General features: G+C 38.5%; 1 protein-coding gene and 1 long non-coding RNA gene across 2 annotated transcripts; one reads left to right on the top strand and one right to left on the bottom strand.

Moving 5' to 3' along the window:
• Positions 1–7,225: 7,225 nt before the first annotated feature.
• Positions 7,226–7,816, bottom strand: LOC148694396 (uncharacterized). Its single transcript, XR_015966987.1, has 2 exons — positions 7,772–7,816; positions 7,226–7,562 (listed from the first exon to the last, which is right to left on the bottom strand). It is a non-coding gene; the product is annotated as an uncharacterized LOC148694396 (long non-coding RNA).
• Positions 7,817–9,909: 2,093 nt separating this feature from the next.
• Positions 9,910–18,281, top strand: LOC148694395 (uncharacterized). Its single transcript, XM_088700696.1, has 5 exons — positions 9,910–10,397; positions 10,525–11,143; positions 11,280–11,451; positions 11,547–11,569; positions 18,204–18,281. The coding sequence occupies exons 1-5, from the start codon at positions 9,910–9,912 to the stop codon at positions 18,279–18,281; spliced, it is 1,380 nt and encodes a 459-aa protein (XP_088556822.1).
• The last annotated feature ends 13 nt before the right edge of the window (positions 18,282–18,294 follow it).

The following is an 18,294-nucleotide window of genomic DNA, read 5'->3' as shown; positions in this document are numbered from 1 at the left end:
TATTTCATAAATTCGTCCAAATTCACCAAAGTGCTCAAAACTGCCCAGAAAGTGATTTTAAGGCAGTTTTGAGTGTTTTGGGTGATGTTTGAGTCTTTTGGTTTGTTTTAATGTTTTAAGTGTTTAGTTTTACATTCTTTGAGTTAGTTTAGTGTTTTATATTGTGTTTTTACGTTCTTGAGTCAAGTTATTACTTAATTTCGTCCAAATTTGTGTTTATGCTCAAATCTGCCCAGAAAGTGATTTTTAGGCAGATTTGAGTGTGTTTGTGTTGTTTTGAGTCTTTTGGTTTGTCTTAGTGTTTTAAAGTTTAGTTTTGCATTCTTTGAGTCTAGTATAGTGTTTCATATCTTTATTTTAAGTTTTTGAGTCAAATCCAAGTGGTTAACAATCCCTCCTAATCCCCGGTCTAGAACGATCCCTACTTATACAAATACTACAATTTGACAAAAAGAGGGTTTAATTTGTGTGCGTATAAATCTCGCATCAAATTTTGGCGCCGTTGCCGGGGATTAGTAAATTTGCTAATTCCTTGGATTGTTTTATTTTCGTTTGTTTTTATTTCAGATTCTTATGTTGTTTTGTTTCTTGTTTTAGGTACTAGTTTATGACTCGGAGTTCTCATCCGATTCGTGAACGTATCTTGGAGTGATTGGGTTCTTCACCGGCTGCAAGACTTAAAAGAAAGCGCTATTTGGGAGGCAACCCAATACATTGAAAAAAAAAAAAAAAAAAAAAGGAAAAAAAAAAAAAAAAAAAAAACATGGCAGAATAATGTAACTTTCACAAAGGTTGTTTGCTTGAAGCCCCACTCCTTGGCAAAACTCTAGAAGCGGGAGTCATCGAGGCGGAAGTCATCGAGGCGGAAGCCATCGGAGCGGAAGGCATAGGAGCGGAAGGCATAGAAGCGGGAGGCATAGAAGCGGGAGGCATCGGAGCGGAAGCCATCGGAGTGGAAGGCATCGGAGCTAGAGCATTCCAGGCCTCAATACTTGGCCAAGCGCTGGATGACCCAGGAAAAATGTGCCTCTGGAAGAAAGCTGCAAGCCTTTGACGGTCACTTTGACGGTCACTTTGCATTCGACCATTGGATTCTTGCAGCTCATCAAGCTTCCTCTTCATGCCCGATGAATAGTTATTTGCAAGCACATGCAAACTTCTATTCTCGTACTTAAGCAGTTTGATCTCTTGCTTAAGACTTTCCACCTCCGCCATCAATGATTCCACCTGACGGGAGCGGGCAAGCAGGCGTTGGCCCATGTTGGACACAGAACTCGCATACTGAACACTAAGTGCGAGGGACTCTTGAACGGCCAACTCATCGGACCGTCCTGACAGCAGCCTACTATCTTTTGGAGTGAGGAGGTTCCTAGCTACTATTGTAGCTGTTGTGGCGTCCTGCATCACGGAGTCTTCACCTGTGAGAGGACCGTTAGAAGATAAGAAAGAAGGGCGCCATACATTACCTTGACGCGGCGCGCCCGTATCACTGCTAAGACTCAATTCTAAGCTAAGGTTCGATGGGTTTGCCATTTTTTTCAAAAGTGTTCAAAGAGATGGGGTGGATGGAGTTAATTCTCAAAGGGCCGGAGTCGATTTTCAAGAATGGGCAATCTTCAGAGTGTGTTTGTTGTGGTGATCGATAGCTCTATAAAAAGCCAAGGCGACGCGTCCACCGATTCAAAAAGCCGGAATTTCCGGCGTAAGTTAGGCGACGCGTTCTCGGCTTTTCAGAAAACGCGTTCAACTTTGTCAAAAGTTCACGTGGAGGTCATCATCGCAGCTACACTTTTGCCGACAAGCGTAAATTTCGGCGACGCTTTCTCTGCTTTTCAGAAAACGCGTGCGACTTTGTCAAAAGAGCTCTGACAGAGCCGCGTACGCACTACTACGTGTCGTTCAGAAATCGAAGGGGCGTCGTGCAGAAATCGAAGAGGCGTCCGTTCAGAAATCGAAGAGACGTTTGTCGACACGGGTAAAAGAACAATACCACCACTTGATATTATCTCTATATATGTCGACCTTCGTCTTTTATGGCAAGGCAAACCTGAAGAAAATGCCCAACTCTCCCTCACCTCTGAGGGTGCACTCCCAGCAAAGCCTTTCGAAATACTCAATTCTTTCTTCTTCCCCAAAGATGATACCAGATGCCTGGAGTACAGATGACCCAGGAGGAAATGGCGGATTGAAGTGTGCTGATTCATTCACCGCTTTTTCAGAAGCAAAGGTATCTCATATCATCAAGGTCAAAAGCAAAAGTATCTCATATCATGCTCTTTCCCTGTCTTTTTCTTTGTCCTTGTTCTTACTCGCATGGCAAAGTGAAAGAAGCAATCAGCCGGCACTTGGAGTCAGTCTTCCGATCTGGATCCGACTGCCTGGAATTTATTCCTGATTGCTTACCTAGCGTTGCTCTCGAGTAGTCATCTTCAACGGTTGATACACTTCCAGAGAAGGGACCACTCCTGCAAAGATTGAACAAAGAAACAGATAAAAGGGGAAAGCTCAGACCTCCAGGGGAGACCAAAAGAATCCTGCTGCCCAGTTCAAGAGTAGCACAAAGGAAAATCAACGATGGGAGGAAACCAGTTCAAGAGTAGCCTGTGGAATCACAAAGATCAAAGCCTCAATGCAATCACCAAGGAGAAGAGGGAATTTACACTCCATAACCAGATTTGCGTCCCTAAACTCTTCTTTTTGTTAGTTACATTCTGCCATGTTTAGTATGTTTAAGTGCTTTTTGTGTGTTTACTTATGCTTTGTGTGAATCTATGCTTAAAACATTGAGGACAATGTTTGATTTAAGTGTGGGGGGGGTAACTAATGTTGTTAATGCAAATTCGTGGGATTTTATCACCCATAACTTCAAATGTTGTTCCTTGCTGTTTTAGGGTGTTTTTAAGTTGTTTTAGAGTGTTTTAGTATGTTTTGTTTTTATAACTCCGAAAATCACTTAAAAATTTGAAAAATATGTTTTGAAAAGCCAAAAAAGAGTGTTTTGAGTCATTTTTGTGTGTTTGTGTCTTAGGGTACCTTCCAACACAATGATAAGGATTTGGTTTGTAATTGCATGACTGTTAAAAAGAGTTATAAACATAGAGAAAAGTTTGATTTACTCTTGGTATATGCTTGGTTATGGTTATAATATATGACTTCACATGCAATCATAAAAGAAAAATTCGTTTTTGTAACATGCTTGAAGGAAGGAACTCAAACAAACGCTACAACCCTGTGAGACTCGAGCCATTACCTTCTTTGGAGAGTTATTTTCTGTGATTTCTTGTTTTCTAAAGTCGTTGCATGATCTCATTATTCTTGCTTGGTTGCTAATTAGAAGGCGTTTCATCACTTAGTTCCAAATGCTAGAACTTGCATCCATTCCATTCAAAGCATGATTGCATAATATATATCAAGATGAAGTGTGTAGTGAAGCCATCAACCAAATAGCCAACCCATGCACTATATATTGTAGGTCATAATCCCCATTGAGCCATTGTTAGCCTTTGTTATTTGTTTATCCATATCATCCCTACCTAGCCTAGATTAGGACCACCCATACCCTTGTTCTTGAAGCATAGTAAGCATGATTTAGAGGGAATCCTTTCGATTATGCAAAACAACAAGTGTGGGGGAATTTGTGTGTGTGTGTTGATATGCCACAAAAAAAAGAAATAAGGCATGAGTGAGAATAAAAAGAAAAAAAGAAATTTCGTGGAAAAAGAAAAAGAAAAGAAAAAGTTGTGAAAAGAAAGAAAAAGAGTGAGAAATAAGTGAAAATAAGCTCACATGTTTGTGGTAGTTGAAGAAAGGGTCCAAAACGTTGAATATGGCCCTAAGAGTTGTGTGAATTTTCCCCTTGTGTGTCTAAGTGAGTTTCTGCAATCACGAGTGATTCTAAGTGTCAAATTTCATTACTTTGCTTGTTATTGCCTAAAGAACGTTTGTTATCCTTACCTTTCATTGTTAGCCAATCACCCTTAACCCGTTACAACCCTTATGCTTCAATCTTGATCATTATGTTTTCAATAATGTGGAGTTTGGAATTGATGTAAGCATATGGTGTCCCTGGTTCTCGCATCTAATTAGTAGCATTCCTTTCATGAGATCATATTCATATACATTCCAGAAAATGCTTTCTTTGATATAACATATGTGAGTGTTAGAATTCATATTTACATCAATCTTCTCACATATAACTAGTGTAGGGTGTGTAGTCAGAAAATCTGTGTGAAAAACGAGTGCATATCTTGTAAGGATTTGAGCAAATTCTCTAAGGCATGTTACTTCATTCAAAACATGGTTTTAAATGCTTAATTGTGAAATAGTATGTGGTAACTATGAGTAAGAATGTACGTAAGTGTAAAGATGGCTAAAATCTGTGGGAATAATGATTTTTAACTTGTCATGTGCATTAGAAATCCATGAGACGATTGTTGGAAGGTGTAGGTTGTGTTTTGTTCGTTTTGTCTAGTTTCGTGTTCTTTTGTTGTTTTGTTTTGCTCGAGGACTAGCAAAAGATAAGTGTGGGGGTATTTGATAGGAGCATATTCATGCGACTTAAATGGCTTGTTCTCGTGCATTTACGTTATGTTTCTTTAGTTATTTTAGTACTTTAAGCTATTTTCGTGTGTTTGTAGGTCCAAAGGGCTAAAGGAGCAAAAAGATGCATTTTGGAGACTTTTGGAGCACTTTTGGGCTAAGGATGGATAGCTTATGCTTGGAGCCAAAGTGTTGGACGAAATTGAAGACCTAATTGAAGACCAAAGTGTTGGAACCTTGTTCCCTTTAGTTTTAGGACATTTAAACCTTTCCTAATCCCAATCATGCCATGCATAACACACATCCATTCTAACACATTGTCATTGCACATGCATTTCCTTCATTAATTAACCCACATGCTCTTATCACTTATCATATCACTTATCATATCACTTATCACTTATCACTTATCATAACCACATATCATACACTTATCACTTATCACTTAACATGCTTTCCCATTTCATTATTCATTCACCTCTTTCTCCCAAAACATTGCACATGCATTCATCATCACAACCTAGCTGTCATGTTTCCCCTTTCATCATTCCATCACATTCCTTCATTGCAGCCACATTCCACATGCATTTTGCACATGCATTCACTTAACCTAGCTGTCAAAGCACATGCACTCCCATTCTTTAATCCATTGCAGCCACCATTCACCTCTTTCTCCCAAAACATTGCACATGCATTCATCATCATAACCTAGCTGTCATGTTCCCCCCATTTCACCTATAAATAAGCATCCATTGCAGCCACAATAGTCACACACTCATTCATACACATTTCAGTCACACACTCATTCATACACATTTCAGTCACACACACTTCCATTTCAGAAATCCATATCCATTGTACATACCACAAACACTTCCCCCTTTGTGCCGTGAGTTTCCCTATTAATCCAAACACCACTCCCCAAACCATTCACACCACCAAACCTCACCTTAGACCTTGTGCTACAACAACGAGGAAGAGAAGAGTGCCTAAACGTTCATACAATTCAAGTTTGAGTTGTTGGAATGTTTAGGTGTTTCTTTGATTTCAAAGTTTAAATTCAATTCTCTTTGTTTTGTACGTATGAGGAATGGAAGAGAAGAGTGCCTAAACGTTCATACAATTCAAGTTTGAGTTGTTGGAATGTTTAGGTGTTTCTTTGATTTCAAAGTTATGAGGAAATAAACCCCCCTTGGTTAGGGGGTGATTCGAAATATATGTTTATGCTTGCATTTTAATTTGATTACTTCTAATTGCGTTTCATAAGTTGTGATTTCAATTTGTTTAACCGTTTGATTGATAACTTATTTATGTATGTTTATTGAGAGTGCACGCTTAATTTTCATGCATGAATATGACGCTAGAATATAAGTGAGTTTCACCTAATAGTTACGAACTTATATTCACAAGTAGTGGAGGTTGCTTATAAACAATCGCGTTAAACGAATTCTTGGCATAAGTTTCATGCAATCCATAGTAACGAATGCCTCGTCAACACTTATAATTTTCATAGAGCGTAATGATTCTTGCTTGTATCTCTTCTATGCATTCATGTTGAGGACTTGTGGGGAATGTTTTGAATTGTCGCATGCATCATCCAATTCAATAACGTTAGGAAGATTTGAAGGTTAATTAGTGCATCACGGTTAACTTGGGGTGTTGAGAATTCATGGTTTATTGAAATACAATTGGAAATCGTTTTATTATGCAAGTGTAACATGTGTGGAGATGAACCCCTTAGCTAGGTTCCCATCCATTCAATTCCATCAATTTCATCTTTACTATCTGTTTTAACTTAGAATCTGTGCATTTTATTTAATTTCATCAAAAACCAAATCCCCCTTTACTTTATTGTCCATTTTAGTTAGAAAGTGTCTTAGTTTGTGTTTATAAGAGTTTTGATTCATTTTATTTCATAAATTCGTCCAAATTCACCAAAGTGCTCAAAACTGCCCAGAAAGTGATTTTAAGGCAGTTTTGAGTGTTTTGGGTGATGTTTGAGTCTTTTGGTTTGTTTTAATGTTTTAAGTGTTTAGTTTTACATTCTTTGAGTTAGTTTAGTGTTTTATATTGTGTTTTTACGTTCTTGAGTCAAGTTATTACTTAATTTCGTCCAAATTTGTGTTTATGCTCAAATCTGCCCAGAAAGTGATTTTTAGGCAGATTTGAGTGTGTTTGTGTTGTTTTGAGTCTTTTGGTTTGTCTTAGTGTTTTAAAGTTTAGTTTTGCATTCTTTGAGTCTAGTATAGTGTTTCATATCTTTATTTTAAGTTTTTGAGTCAAATCCAAGTGGTTAACAATCCCTCCTAATCCCCGGTCTAGAACGATCCCTACTTATACAAATACTACAATTTGACAAAAAGAGGGTTTAATTTGTGTGCGTATAAATCTCGCATCAACAAGGTAAGCACATTTCAATCCATTGAGGATCAAAACAAGTTTTTCTTCTCATGTTGGGCAATGACAAGGCAAGCACACTTCAATCCATTACGGATCAAAGCAAGTTTTTCTCATTTGGGCAATGACAAAGCATACACATTTCAAGTTTAAAATGGTTTTAAGTGGGAAATTAGGCCATAAGTTAGACCACTTCAAGTTTAAAATGGTATTAAGTGGGAAATTAGGCCATAAGTTACACCACTTCAATTTCAATATTGCATTAAGTGGGAAAATTAGGCAATGGTGCTTGGAAAGGAAAAAAATATTTTGTGGTGGTGATTCATTCTCAAAGCCTATAAATAGGCTTCTCCATCAAGGTATCAAGCATCAAGGAATTCACAAATACATTTCTTTACTCCAAAATTAGAAGAGAATTCCCCAAATCCTTGAAGCTTTGAAACTCCAAAGCTTCCAACCATCCAAATTCCCAAGAATTCCGAAGAATCAAGAAAGCTCTCTTCGTTCTTCGTTAAATCCTCTTTCAAGATCAAGCCCCGACGGCCCTTGAAGAAAGTGTTCATCCGTTCATCCTAAGCATAAGCCCCCAACGGCCCTTTGGATCAACAACCTCAACAAATCCACACCTCCAATCGTTCTTCAAGATTAAGCCCAAAAGCCCTTGAAGATCCGCTCATCCATCAACCTTCAAGATCAAGCCCAAAAGCCCTTGAAGAAATCCACACAACCATTCTTCAAGATCAAGCCCCGACGGCCCTTGAAGAAAGTGTTCATCGTTCATCCTAAGATTAAGCCCCAACGGCCCCTTGGATCAACAGCACAAACAAATCCACACATCCAATCGTTCTTCAAGACTAAGCCCAAAAGCCCTTGAAGATCTGCTCATCCATCAACCTTCAAGATCAAGCCCAAAAGCCCCTTGAAGAAATCCATACACTCATTCTTCAAGATCAAGCCCAACGCCCCTTGAAGATCTGTTCATCAACTGTTCATCCTTAGATCAAGCCCCGACGGCCCTTTGGATCAACAACTCATCCACAAACCTACACCCTACGAAGATAGAATCAGAGGACCAAATTTGAGAGAGATCGTAACCCCAAAATCATAAACACAAAAATATTATTTTGTACACGTTATTCTGGTTTCTTGTTTCAAAGAAACTTTCGTGTTCACAATGTAAATTGGTGAACTGATGTGAAGAAGATTACAAGTTTTAATTAGCGCAATGCTTAGCTCATAGGCTAAGCTAGAGATGGGCAACGGATATGGTGGGTGGGTAACTGCGATTATTTACCCATAACCGTTTATGTTCATACTCACATAACTATTTACCCGTTGGGTAATTACATAAACGGTTATACCCATACCCATAACCGTTTATAAACGGTCAACCATACCCATAACCGTGTACCCATTTAACCATAGCCTTTTATCCGTTTTTGAACCCGTTTATCCTTTTTTTACCCATTTACCCTTTTTCACCCGTCTACATTTTTTTTTAACAACTTGAAAATTACAAAAGAAAAATTTGTCATAATTCTCGTTTTCTGACGATTAAACACCATTATAGGTACATTTTAGTATGCATTTTCCTATTTTAATCATTTAAGTCCTCATACAATTCCAATAATTGAAATAATAGTTTATGAACGATATTTTTCTGCTATACCCAAACAAAAGCCAAGTACCAAATCAATTGAGTTAGTATGACCATTCATCAATATGTATAAACAGAAGATTTACATTCCATGATTTTTCACACACCCATATGCATAAATTGAATTAGTATCACCAATAACTCCAAACTAAAAAAACAAAAATAAAGCAATCTAGACAATGCTGGGATTTCTGAAGGGTGCTGTAAAATGAAGATTTAGGGACAGTGTACGATTTCCCGTCTCATTAATTAGTTGTTCATGTAAAGCACATCTAATTTTGGTGTTCTTTCAGCAGCATAGAAAATGCTTCATTGGAGAATGCGTTATCTTCGACCATAGAAATTAGGATAACGTTTCTTTTTTCTAACAAGTGATTTTTCAGTCCAACGTCACATAATGTTATCATTTGGTAATTTTTTGGTACAACAATCATTTGCACTTATGTTCTAATATGTGTCCCAAATCCCGAAGATAACCTCCAAAGCCACATGAGAAATTAACACGATTTGAGTGAAAAGTATAATATAAATTTTGGTTGTCAAATAGAATCCATTCCCTTCACCAACGAGATTTAACAGTATCCCTACTAAAAGCCATCAAACTAATTTCAAATTTAGTGTTTTTTATTTTTTTATTTTTTATTTTTTTAATTTTACATATATTAAATTAAATGGGTAAATGGATACCGGTTATAACCGTAGGTAATACCCATAACCAATGGATACCCATCATAACCATGGGTAATATCCATAACCGTCCATTTAAATTTCACGGATAAATGGTTATACCTATAACCGTTTGTTTGTCTAAACGGTTACCCATAACCATAACTGTAAACTTTAAATGGGTGGGTAATCGCGGTTACCCAAACCCATGGATATTTTGCCCATCCCTAGGCTGAGCTTATGTGATTAAAATGTAATGTGTTAGTTAAGTCTCATAGGGCTTGATATGTGACAAGTGTTCTAATCTCAGTGTATTATAGAATGGATGGCTGAGATTGAACCTTAAGTTGTATATCTCTCGCTCTTTCACTCTCAACAGTATTTTGTCTTGTATGAGGTCATATGCTCAATATGCCGAAATTTTGTCTTTTATTTTTTATCAGAATTCTTCTTCCTCTTTCTTCAAGTTTTCTGAGTATTCTTCCATAATCATCATCAAAATTCTCTGTTTGAATCTAACTCACTAACATGGCCTCAGACCCAGGTTAGGTCTGAATTTTTTGGGTGTCATATATGTGGAGGATTGAGCGCGGATTCACAGCAAAAGCTCATTGCAGTGATTCGAGTTTGTATCTATGGTCTAGTCTAACATGGCTGGATCTGCAAGAGGAGAACTCAGAGCACCAGTCTTCAATGGCGAGAATTTTGATTTCTGGCAAATCAAAATAAAGACCATTTTTCGTTCACATGAACTGTGGAATCTAGTTGAAAAGGGTTATGATACTCCGATGAAGAAGGAGGAGGAGCTCACAGAGGCGAAGAAGAAGCTGATGCAAGAGAATGTAATCAAGGATGCTAGAGCACTTAGAATCATCCAAGGTGCTGTTTCAGATCAAAATTTTCCAAGGATCGCAACTCAGGAAAGTGTAAAGGCTGCGTGGGACATTTTGAAACAAGAATTTTTTGGCGATAAACAAGTAAGATTTGTGAAACTTCAAGGTCTTCGGTGGGATTTTGAGTATACTTATATGAATGAAAATGAATCACTCTCTATGTATATTGCTAAATTGTTTGATCTGATTAACCAAATGAGAAGCTATGGTGAAGATCTGAGTAATCAAAGAATAGTGCAGAAACTGTTAATTAGTTTGCCTAAATTTTATGATAGTATTGCATCAGTGATAAAAAAATACTAAGGATGTGGGGACCATAGCTGCTTAGGATGTAGTTGCTAATCTGAAAGGTTGTGAGTAAAGACTTGATAGGTACGGTGAGAGTAGCACAAAGAAGGCATTTGCTAGCTTGAACAATGCATCTAAACCAAACATGTTTAATGTTCAAGCTAACAATGGCAAATATCAGAAGAATTTTAAGTCAAAAGGAAAACAGTGGAGTAATAAGACTGATCAGAGTAATACGGTTGTTGTTCCTATGAAAAATGATGCAAACAACACTGGGGATAAGTGCAGATTATGTGATAGACTTCACTATGGGGAGTGTTGGGTTAAGAACAAAGTTAAGTGTCACAAGTGCAACAAAATTGGGCATATTGCAAGATACTGCAATGTAAACAAGGTTGTGCGACAAGTAAATTTTGCTAATCAGGTTGAAGAAACTGGTAATCTATTTTATGCTAGTCACTCTAGTGAAGTGAAGAAGATGAATGGTGTGTGGTACATAGATAGTAGATGCAGTAATCATATGACAGCCAGAGAAGATTTACTTGTTGATATTGATAGAAATGTGAAAGCCAAAGTCCAAGTAGGCACTACAGTTTTGGTTGATGTTGCAGGAAATGGAACATTAGTTATTGAGACAATTAAGGGCAGGAGATATATAAGGGAACTAATGCTTGTACCTAGTCTTGCAGGGAACTTGCTTAGTGTAGGCCAAATGACTAAACATAGTTCTTTCTTATGTTTGGAGACTATAGAGTGGATGTGTTTGATGACAGGTCTCTAAGTAATCCGGTGATTAGTGTGAAACAGAAGGGAAATAGGTGTTTTCCTTTGATTTTTAGTACAAACAAGGAGCTTGCATTGAGTACAAGTGTGCAAGATGTGCAAAGATGTGGCACAAGAGATTTGGCCACTTGAATTTCAGGAGCCTCAAGCTATTGCAGAATCAAGGAATTGTGTTGGGACTACCTGAAATCCAAGATAGTGATGATGTATGCCAAGGGTGTGTACTTGGTAAGCATCACAGGGAGTCATTTCCTAAGGAGACTACTTGGAAAGCATAAGAACCATTGGAATTGGTGCATTCTAATGTTTATACACCTATGTAGGTTCCAACCATGAGTGGAAACAGGTATTTCCTTACATTCATTGATGATTATTCAAGAATGTGTTGGATTTACTTTATGAAAAAAATCAAAAATGTTTGGGATATTCAAGAAGTTTGGAGCTATGGTTGAACTGTAATGTGGTTACTCATTGAAGAAACTGAGAACTAATAGGGGTGGAGAATTTACTTCCATTAAGTTTAATGCATTCTCTGAATCAATTGGCATAGAAAGGCAGCTCAATGTGTCCTACACTCCACAACAAAATGGAGTGGCATAAAGGAAGAACAGAACAATAGTGGAAATGGCTAAGAATATGCTGCATAAGAAGAAGTTACCCTATAAGCTATGGGGAGAGGCAGTCAACACTGTAGTCTATTAATTGAATAAATATCCTACAAGTGCATTAGACAATATTACACCATTTGAAGCTTATAGTGGAAGAAGACCTGGGATTAAACATCTCGAGGTATTTGGTGCTGTGTGTTATTCTTTAATATCTAGAAATCTAAGACATAAGTTGGAAGCATCAAGTGCAAAGGAAAGCACCTATTTCCCCTCTGTTTCACAATAACCACCAGATTACTTAGACACTTGTCATCAAACACATCCACTCTATAGTCTCCAAATAGAAGAAAGTAACCATGCTCAATCATTTGGCTTACACTAAGCAAGTTCTTCGCAAGACCAGGTACAAGCATCACTTCCCTTATATATCTCCTGCCTTTCATTGTCTCAATAACCAGTGCAATAATCACAAATGATTTCAACGTGATAAGATGGGATGATGCATCACTTTTCTTTGACGTATTCTCTGAAAATTTTATGCAGTCTTAATAACTTCTGTTTTAGTCTTATGACCTTAAAATGAGCTGAGGAAAAATTTAAACAAACTTCTCGCACGTTTATATTTTAATGCAATGGGAAGTTTAGAAAATCCTTAGTCTGGTCTAAAACGAGGAACACATGATTGGAATCCACCAAACTAATATGTCTCAAATTTGTGATGATAAAACTGAAATTTGAATAATAGAATAGACAACTAGGCTTCAAATGGCCATCATAAACCTATTCCTACTAGAAAACTTAATGATGTACCCACCTTAGCCACTGCCGATATTGGTAATTTCCATGGAATTTCAAGGTCGGCCCTTGTTTAAGAAACTAGAAATATGATTTTAATGTAAAATGACATTAGAAGGCAACTGAAAGCCTTCTAACTTGCAAAAGAGAAGGAATGATGCATATGCTTTATCCACTTGTTTGGGTTGTAGTTCTTGCTGATGCTTGCTATGACATTTGTACTTGTCATGCTCAACATAATGCTACTTTTGCAAGGAACTGTCAAGCATGGAGGAAAATACTGAAAACCTTCAGCACTAGATACTAGTAATCATGGAAGTAAGAAGAACCGTTAATTGTCTCATTGTAACCAGCATTGTTGCTCGGACAGCAAGCTACAGAAGTTGTAAACATCAATTGTGTTCTCAGAGTAACAGGATGCCAGCCTAGTCCTTTTGATTCAAGCTCACTAAACAATGTGATCACGCCAGCAGGAAAAGAACTAGTTCTAATATTTTGTCCTCTCTTAATGTATCCTTGCAGTAGGATTGTCCTTAAATTATATTGGTGTCGAATTCATACTTGTGTATGGAATTCCATTGTCTGTTTAAACGATTTGGGACTATCAGACTATGTTAACACTTAGAACGTCGATAACAGAAAAAATATATCCTACATGTATTAATCAACATTGCCTTAATGGTCCGTTATACAAATTGGGCTTTATATTGGCTTTAGATTGTGTAGTAGTACAAGAACAAATGTAATTAAATCACTAATCAGGGTGAGCTTTAACCCCTCTTAGACTAGAGCTAGGGACACATTGAAATTGGAAGTGCATTTTAACAGCTTCAGTGTCAATATGCTTTAACTTTTTTGTCTTGGATGAAACAATAACACAGTTCTTCTCTTTTGCTTTGGGGACGAATAGTTTCCCCTTGTCTACAGAGCCAAATAATGCAATGCTGCAAAACAATGACATTATGAGTTGAAGGGTATCGATGTGTTTTAGAAGCAACTGATTTGAAAATCAAAATCCAATGGTGAGAAAAATAAATCCCACGATAAAAAGGAAATGCAGTATATACGCATATGTTCAAAGTTCAAACAAGTACTTATCTAACGCAAGCAAAGAAGTATTCACATATGTAATTTACCAGGGTTTTTGGCATGCATTTGCAAGTTGGATAGCTACGGTGTTTGTGGTTATCACACCAGCTGTGTCATTGATAAAGAGCATCAAGTTAAAAAGATAAAAAGGAAAACTATTAGAAGTTGATCACGCTTCATTCATTGACTATTTTGCAGACAAAACCGCAAAAGTCCTTGATAAAATTTAACCATTGCTCTTAATGAAGGAGGATCAAGATCACGAAACAAAAATGATTTCATTTTGGCAGCCGGAGACATCAGGAATCTTTTGTAGAAAGCTACAACTATGCAATGTTTAACAAGAGGAATCTTTTGTAGCGAAAAAATAATCAAGAGCATTCTCAAATCTATAGTAAGCACTTAATAACATAGTTCTAGTTTACTCAAGTATGAAGCCTGCGCCTCACTAAATCCTTAATTGCTCACATGCAACTGTAACCACGAAAAGTTCATGAAACAAGAAACAAGAATACGTGCACAAAATATATTTTTCGTGTTAATGATTTTGGGGTTACAATCTCTTTGTAATTTGATCCTCTGATTCTATCTTCGTAGGGTGCAGGTTTGTGGATGAGCTGTTGATCCAAAGGGCTGTCGGGGCTTGATCTAGGGATGAACAGTTGATGAACGGATCTTCGAGGGCTTTTGGACTTGATCTTGAAGACTGGGTGTATGGATTTCTTCAAGGGCTTTCGGGCCTGATCTTGAAGGTTGATGGATAAGCGGATCTTCAAGGGCTTTTGGGCTTAATCTTGAAGAACAATTGGATGTGTGGATTTGTTGAGGTTGTTGATCCAAAGGGCCGTTGGGGCTTGATCTTTAGGATGAACGGATGATGAACACTTTCTTCAAGGGCCGTCGGGGCTTGATCTTGAATCGGTGAAAGTTCTTCAAGGGTCGTCGGGGCTTGATCTTGAATGAACGGATGATGAACGATGAACACTTTCTTCAAGGGCCGTCGGGGCTTGATCTTGAGTTGGTGGAAGTTCTTCAAGGGCCGTCGGGGCTTGACCTTGAAGGAGGATTTGACGAAGAACGAAGAGTGTTTTCTTGATCCTTCGGGATTTGCTTGAGAGCTTTAGAGTTTCAAAGCTTCAAGGTTTTGGTGTGATGTAAATTTCCTTCTTTTTATCTTCCTTCTTCCTTCCTCTTCTTCCTCCTTTCTCTTCTTCCCCCCCAAAATGAATGCCTTGGCCTCCTATTTATAGAATTCCAAAACTTGATTTTTGGATTTAAATAATCAGATGAAATAAATCATTTCTGCCAGGTATTGACACGTGTCCTATTTGATGACCTTTCCAATTTATTTCGATTTTTCGTTGAGTCATACGCTACATGTAAAATTTATGTGACACGTGAGCGTTGAAATTTTAATTATTGGTTAACATTCATTTCACCGAAATTTCGATGTCTACAAATGCCCCCACTTCAAGGCGCGTCGTTGACATGTGCTTGTCACGTGTAGAAGATGCGTTTTGAAGTCCCTTAATGTAGATGTCAACCCAAGGGCCGTCGGGGCTTGATCTTGAATTGGGCTGGAAATTTCTTCAAGGGCCATCGAGGCTTGATCTTGAGTTCGACTGGAAGATTTTCTGGTTTCCTCTAATCGTTGATTTTCCACAGGCTTAATCTTGAACTGGGCTGGAGGATTCTTTTGGTCTCCTCCGCTCGTTGATTTTCCTTTGTGCTACTCTTGAACTGGGCAGCAGGATTCTTTTGGTCTCCCCCCGAAGGTCTACGAGCGGTTTCAGGATATGGCAGGCAAGTACGAGGTGGAGGTGCTGACCTGTTTCTTTGTTCAATCTTTCCAATTCGTATTGAATACGCATTGGAAAGATTGAAGTTTCCTTGTCCCTTCTCTGGCAGTGTATCAACCGTTGAAGATGACTACTCGAGAGCAATACTAGGTAAGCAATCAGGAATAGATTTCAGGTAGTCGGTTCCAGATCGGAAGACTGACTCCAAGTGCCGCTGACTGCTCTCTTTCACTTTGCCATGCGAGTAATAACAGGGACAAAGGAAAAGACAGGGAAAAAGCATGATATGAGATACCTTCGCTTTCGAAGAAGCAGCGAATGAATCAGCACATATATTTGTTGTGCTTATCTCCACATGCTTTGATGTATCATTTTCACTTGCCTTACTTGCTCCCTTTGCAGAAGTGGTATTTCCTTATGCAGGTTTAGCATCTTCTCTTGTAGTATTTGTCCTCTGATGCAGGAGTTGAATGCAACCTTTGCATTTAAATGGTGCTTCACTTCTTGGTGGCAACTGGTTTGAGTGGAGGTTCCGACATATTGCTTTCTCTGTCCTTGTCTTGGCAGGTGAGAACAAGGGCAAAGGAAAAGATAGGGAAAAAGCATGATATGAGATACCTATGCTTTCGCCCTTGATGATATGAGATACCTTTGCTTTTGAAGAAGCGGTGAATGAATCAGCACATGCTTCAATCTATCGTTTCCTCCTGGGTCATCTGTACTCCAGGCATCTGGTATCTTCAAAGGTTGAATAGGTTTTCTCAAAGGAAGAAGAAGAATTGTGTATTTCGAGAGGCTTTGCTGGGAGTGCGCCCTCAGAGGTGAGGAAGAGTTGGGCATTTTCTTCAGGTCTGCCTTGCCATAAAAGATGAAGGTCGACGTATATAGGGATTTCCAATAGCAAGTGGTGGTACTGTTCTTTTACCCTTGTCGACAAACGTCTCTTCGATTTTTTGAACAAGCGTCTCTTCGATTTCTGAGCGAGCGCCTCTTCGAAAAAGTAGTCACGGGTGCGGCTCTGTCACCACGCTTGTTGGCAAAGGCGCGTAGTTGGGATGATAACCTTCACGGGTTTTCAACTTTGTCAGAGATCTTTTGACAAAGTTGAACGCGTTATCTGAAAAGCCGCGAAAGCGTCGCCGAACTTCACGCAGGAAAACCCGGTTTTTTTTTTTTAATCGGTGGTCGTGTCGCCTTGGCTTTTTATAGCGGTATTGATCACCCCAACATTCACACTCTGAAGATTGCCCATTCTTGAAAAATTGTCTCCGACCCTTTGAAATTTTTTTTTTATCCCTTCTCTTTGAACACCTTTGAAAAATGACTACCTCATCGAACCTTTGCTTAGATTTGAGTCTCAGCAGCGATCCGGTTGTGCCCCGTCAAGGTAATGTATGGCGCCCTTCTTTTTTATCTTCTAACGGTCCTCTTACAGGTGAAGACTTTGTGATGAAGGACGCAACAACAGCTACGATAGTAGCTAGGAACCTCCTCACTCCTGAAGATAGTCGGCTGCTTTCAGGACGGTCCGATGAGTTGGCCGTTCAAGAGTCCCTCGCTCTCAGTGTTCAGTGTGCAGGCTCTGTGTCCAACATGGGCCAACGCCTACTTGCTCGCTCCCGCCAAGTTGAATCCTTGATGGCGGAGGTGGAAAGTCTTAAGCAAGAGATCAAACTGCTTAAGTACGAGAATAGAAGTTTGCATGTGCTTGCAAATAACTATTCGTCGGGCATGAAGAGGAAGCTTGATGAGCTGCAAGAATCCAATGGTCGAATGCAAAGTGACCGTCACAGGCTTGCGACTTTCTTCCAGAGGCACCTTTTTCCTGGGTCATCTAGCGTTCCACCCAGTATTGAGGCCTGGAATGCTCTAGCTTCAATGCCTCCCGCTCCGATGCCTTCTACTCCGATGCCTTCCGCTTCTAGAGTTTTGCCAAGTAATGGGGCTTCACGTGAACATCCTTTGTGAAAGCTCCATCTTTTTTTTTTTTTTTTTTTTTTTTTTTTTGTACACACTTGTAATTTCTTGGAGATTAATGGACATGCTTTATTTTATTCAGTGTATTGTGCTAAATACAGATAAAACATATACATCACCGTCCATCATCATTCCTTTTTATTTTATTTGATTATTTATTATCATTATTATTATTATTATTTTTTTTTTTTTTACTTTTCTTTGCTTTCGGTGGCACCGATCCACCATTCATTTATATATATATATATATATTTCAGATGGTGCCAGAAGCACCATCATTGTTTTTATTTTATATATATATATATATATATATATATATATATATATATATATATATATATTTTTCTTTTTGCACATGGTTCCAGAAGCACCATCATTGTTTTTATTATATATATATATATATATATTTTTTTTGGTGCTGTCCATCTAGATTCCATCATTTTTTTTTTCTTTATATGGTGATCTGCAAGGCTGAGTTTGTGGGTGAAAACCCAGGCCGAGTCCGAGAGAAGACGGAGGAGATCTTTGGGTGTGAGTTGACAAACTTTGATTTTGTCAATCACATTCAAAGGCAGCAGCAGAGGCCAGCAGACGGATGAGATCTTTGGGTGTGAGTTGCCAAACTTTGGTTTTGTCAATCACATTCAAAGGCAGCAGCAGAGGCAAGCAGATGTGAGTTGACAAACTTTGTTTTTGTTAATCACATTCACAGGCAGCAGCCATGGCGGAAGTGCAGAAGCAGCCAGAGCTTGAGGCAGAGTGTAAGGCGTCGAGCTTCACGATCGGCTAGTCGTTTGACAGCG

This window comes from Pyrus communis, chromosome 9 (genome assembly GCF_041283825.1).
Source record: "Pyrus communis isolate YQ-2024b chromosome 9, ASM4128382v1, whole genome shotgun sequence".
Lineage (NCBI taxonomy): Eukaryota > Viridiplantae > Streptophyta > Magnoliopsida > Rosales > Rosaceae > Pyrus > Pyrus communis.
The sequence above is the reverse complement of the archived record's forward strand: the minus strand, read 5'-3'. Positions and strand labels throughout refer to the sequence as shown.

Coding starts and splice junctions, on each gene's coding strand:
- LOC148694395 (XM_088700696.1), top strand. CDS start 9,910: ATGGCTGGATCTGCAAGAGGAGAACTCAGAGCACCAGTCTTCAATGGC. Junction 11,452..11,546: donor ATGCCAAGGGTGTGTACTTG/GTAAGCATCACA, acceptor ACACCTATGTAG/GTTCCAACCATGAGTGGAAA. Junction 11,570..18,203: donor CCAACCATGAGTGGAAACAG/GTATTTCCTTAC, acceptor TCACATTCACAG/GCAGCAGCCATGGCGGAAGT.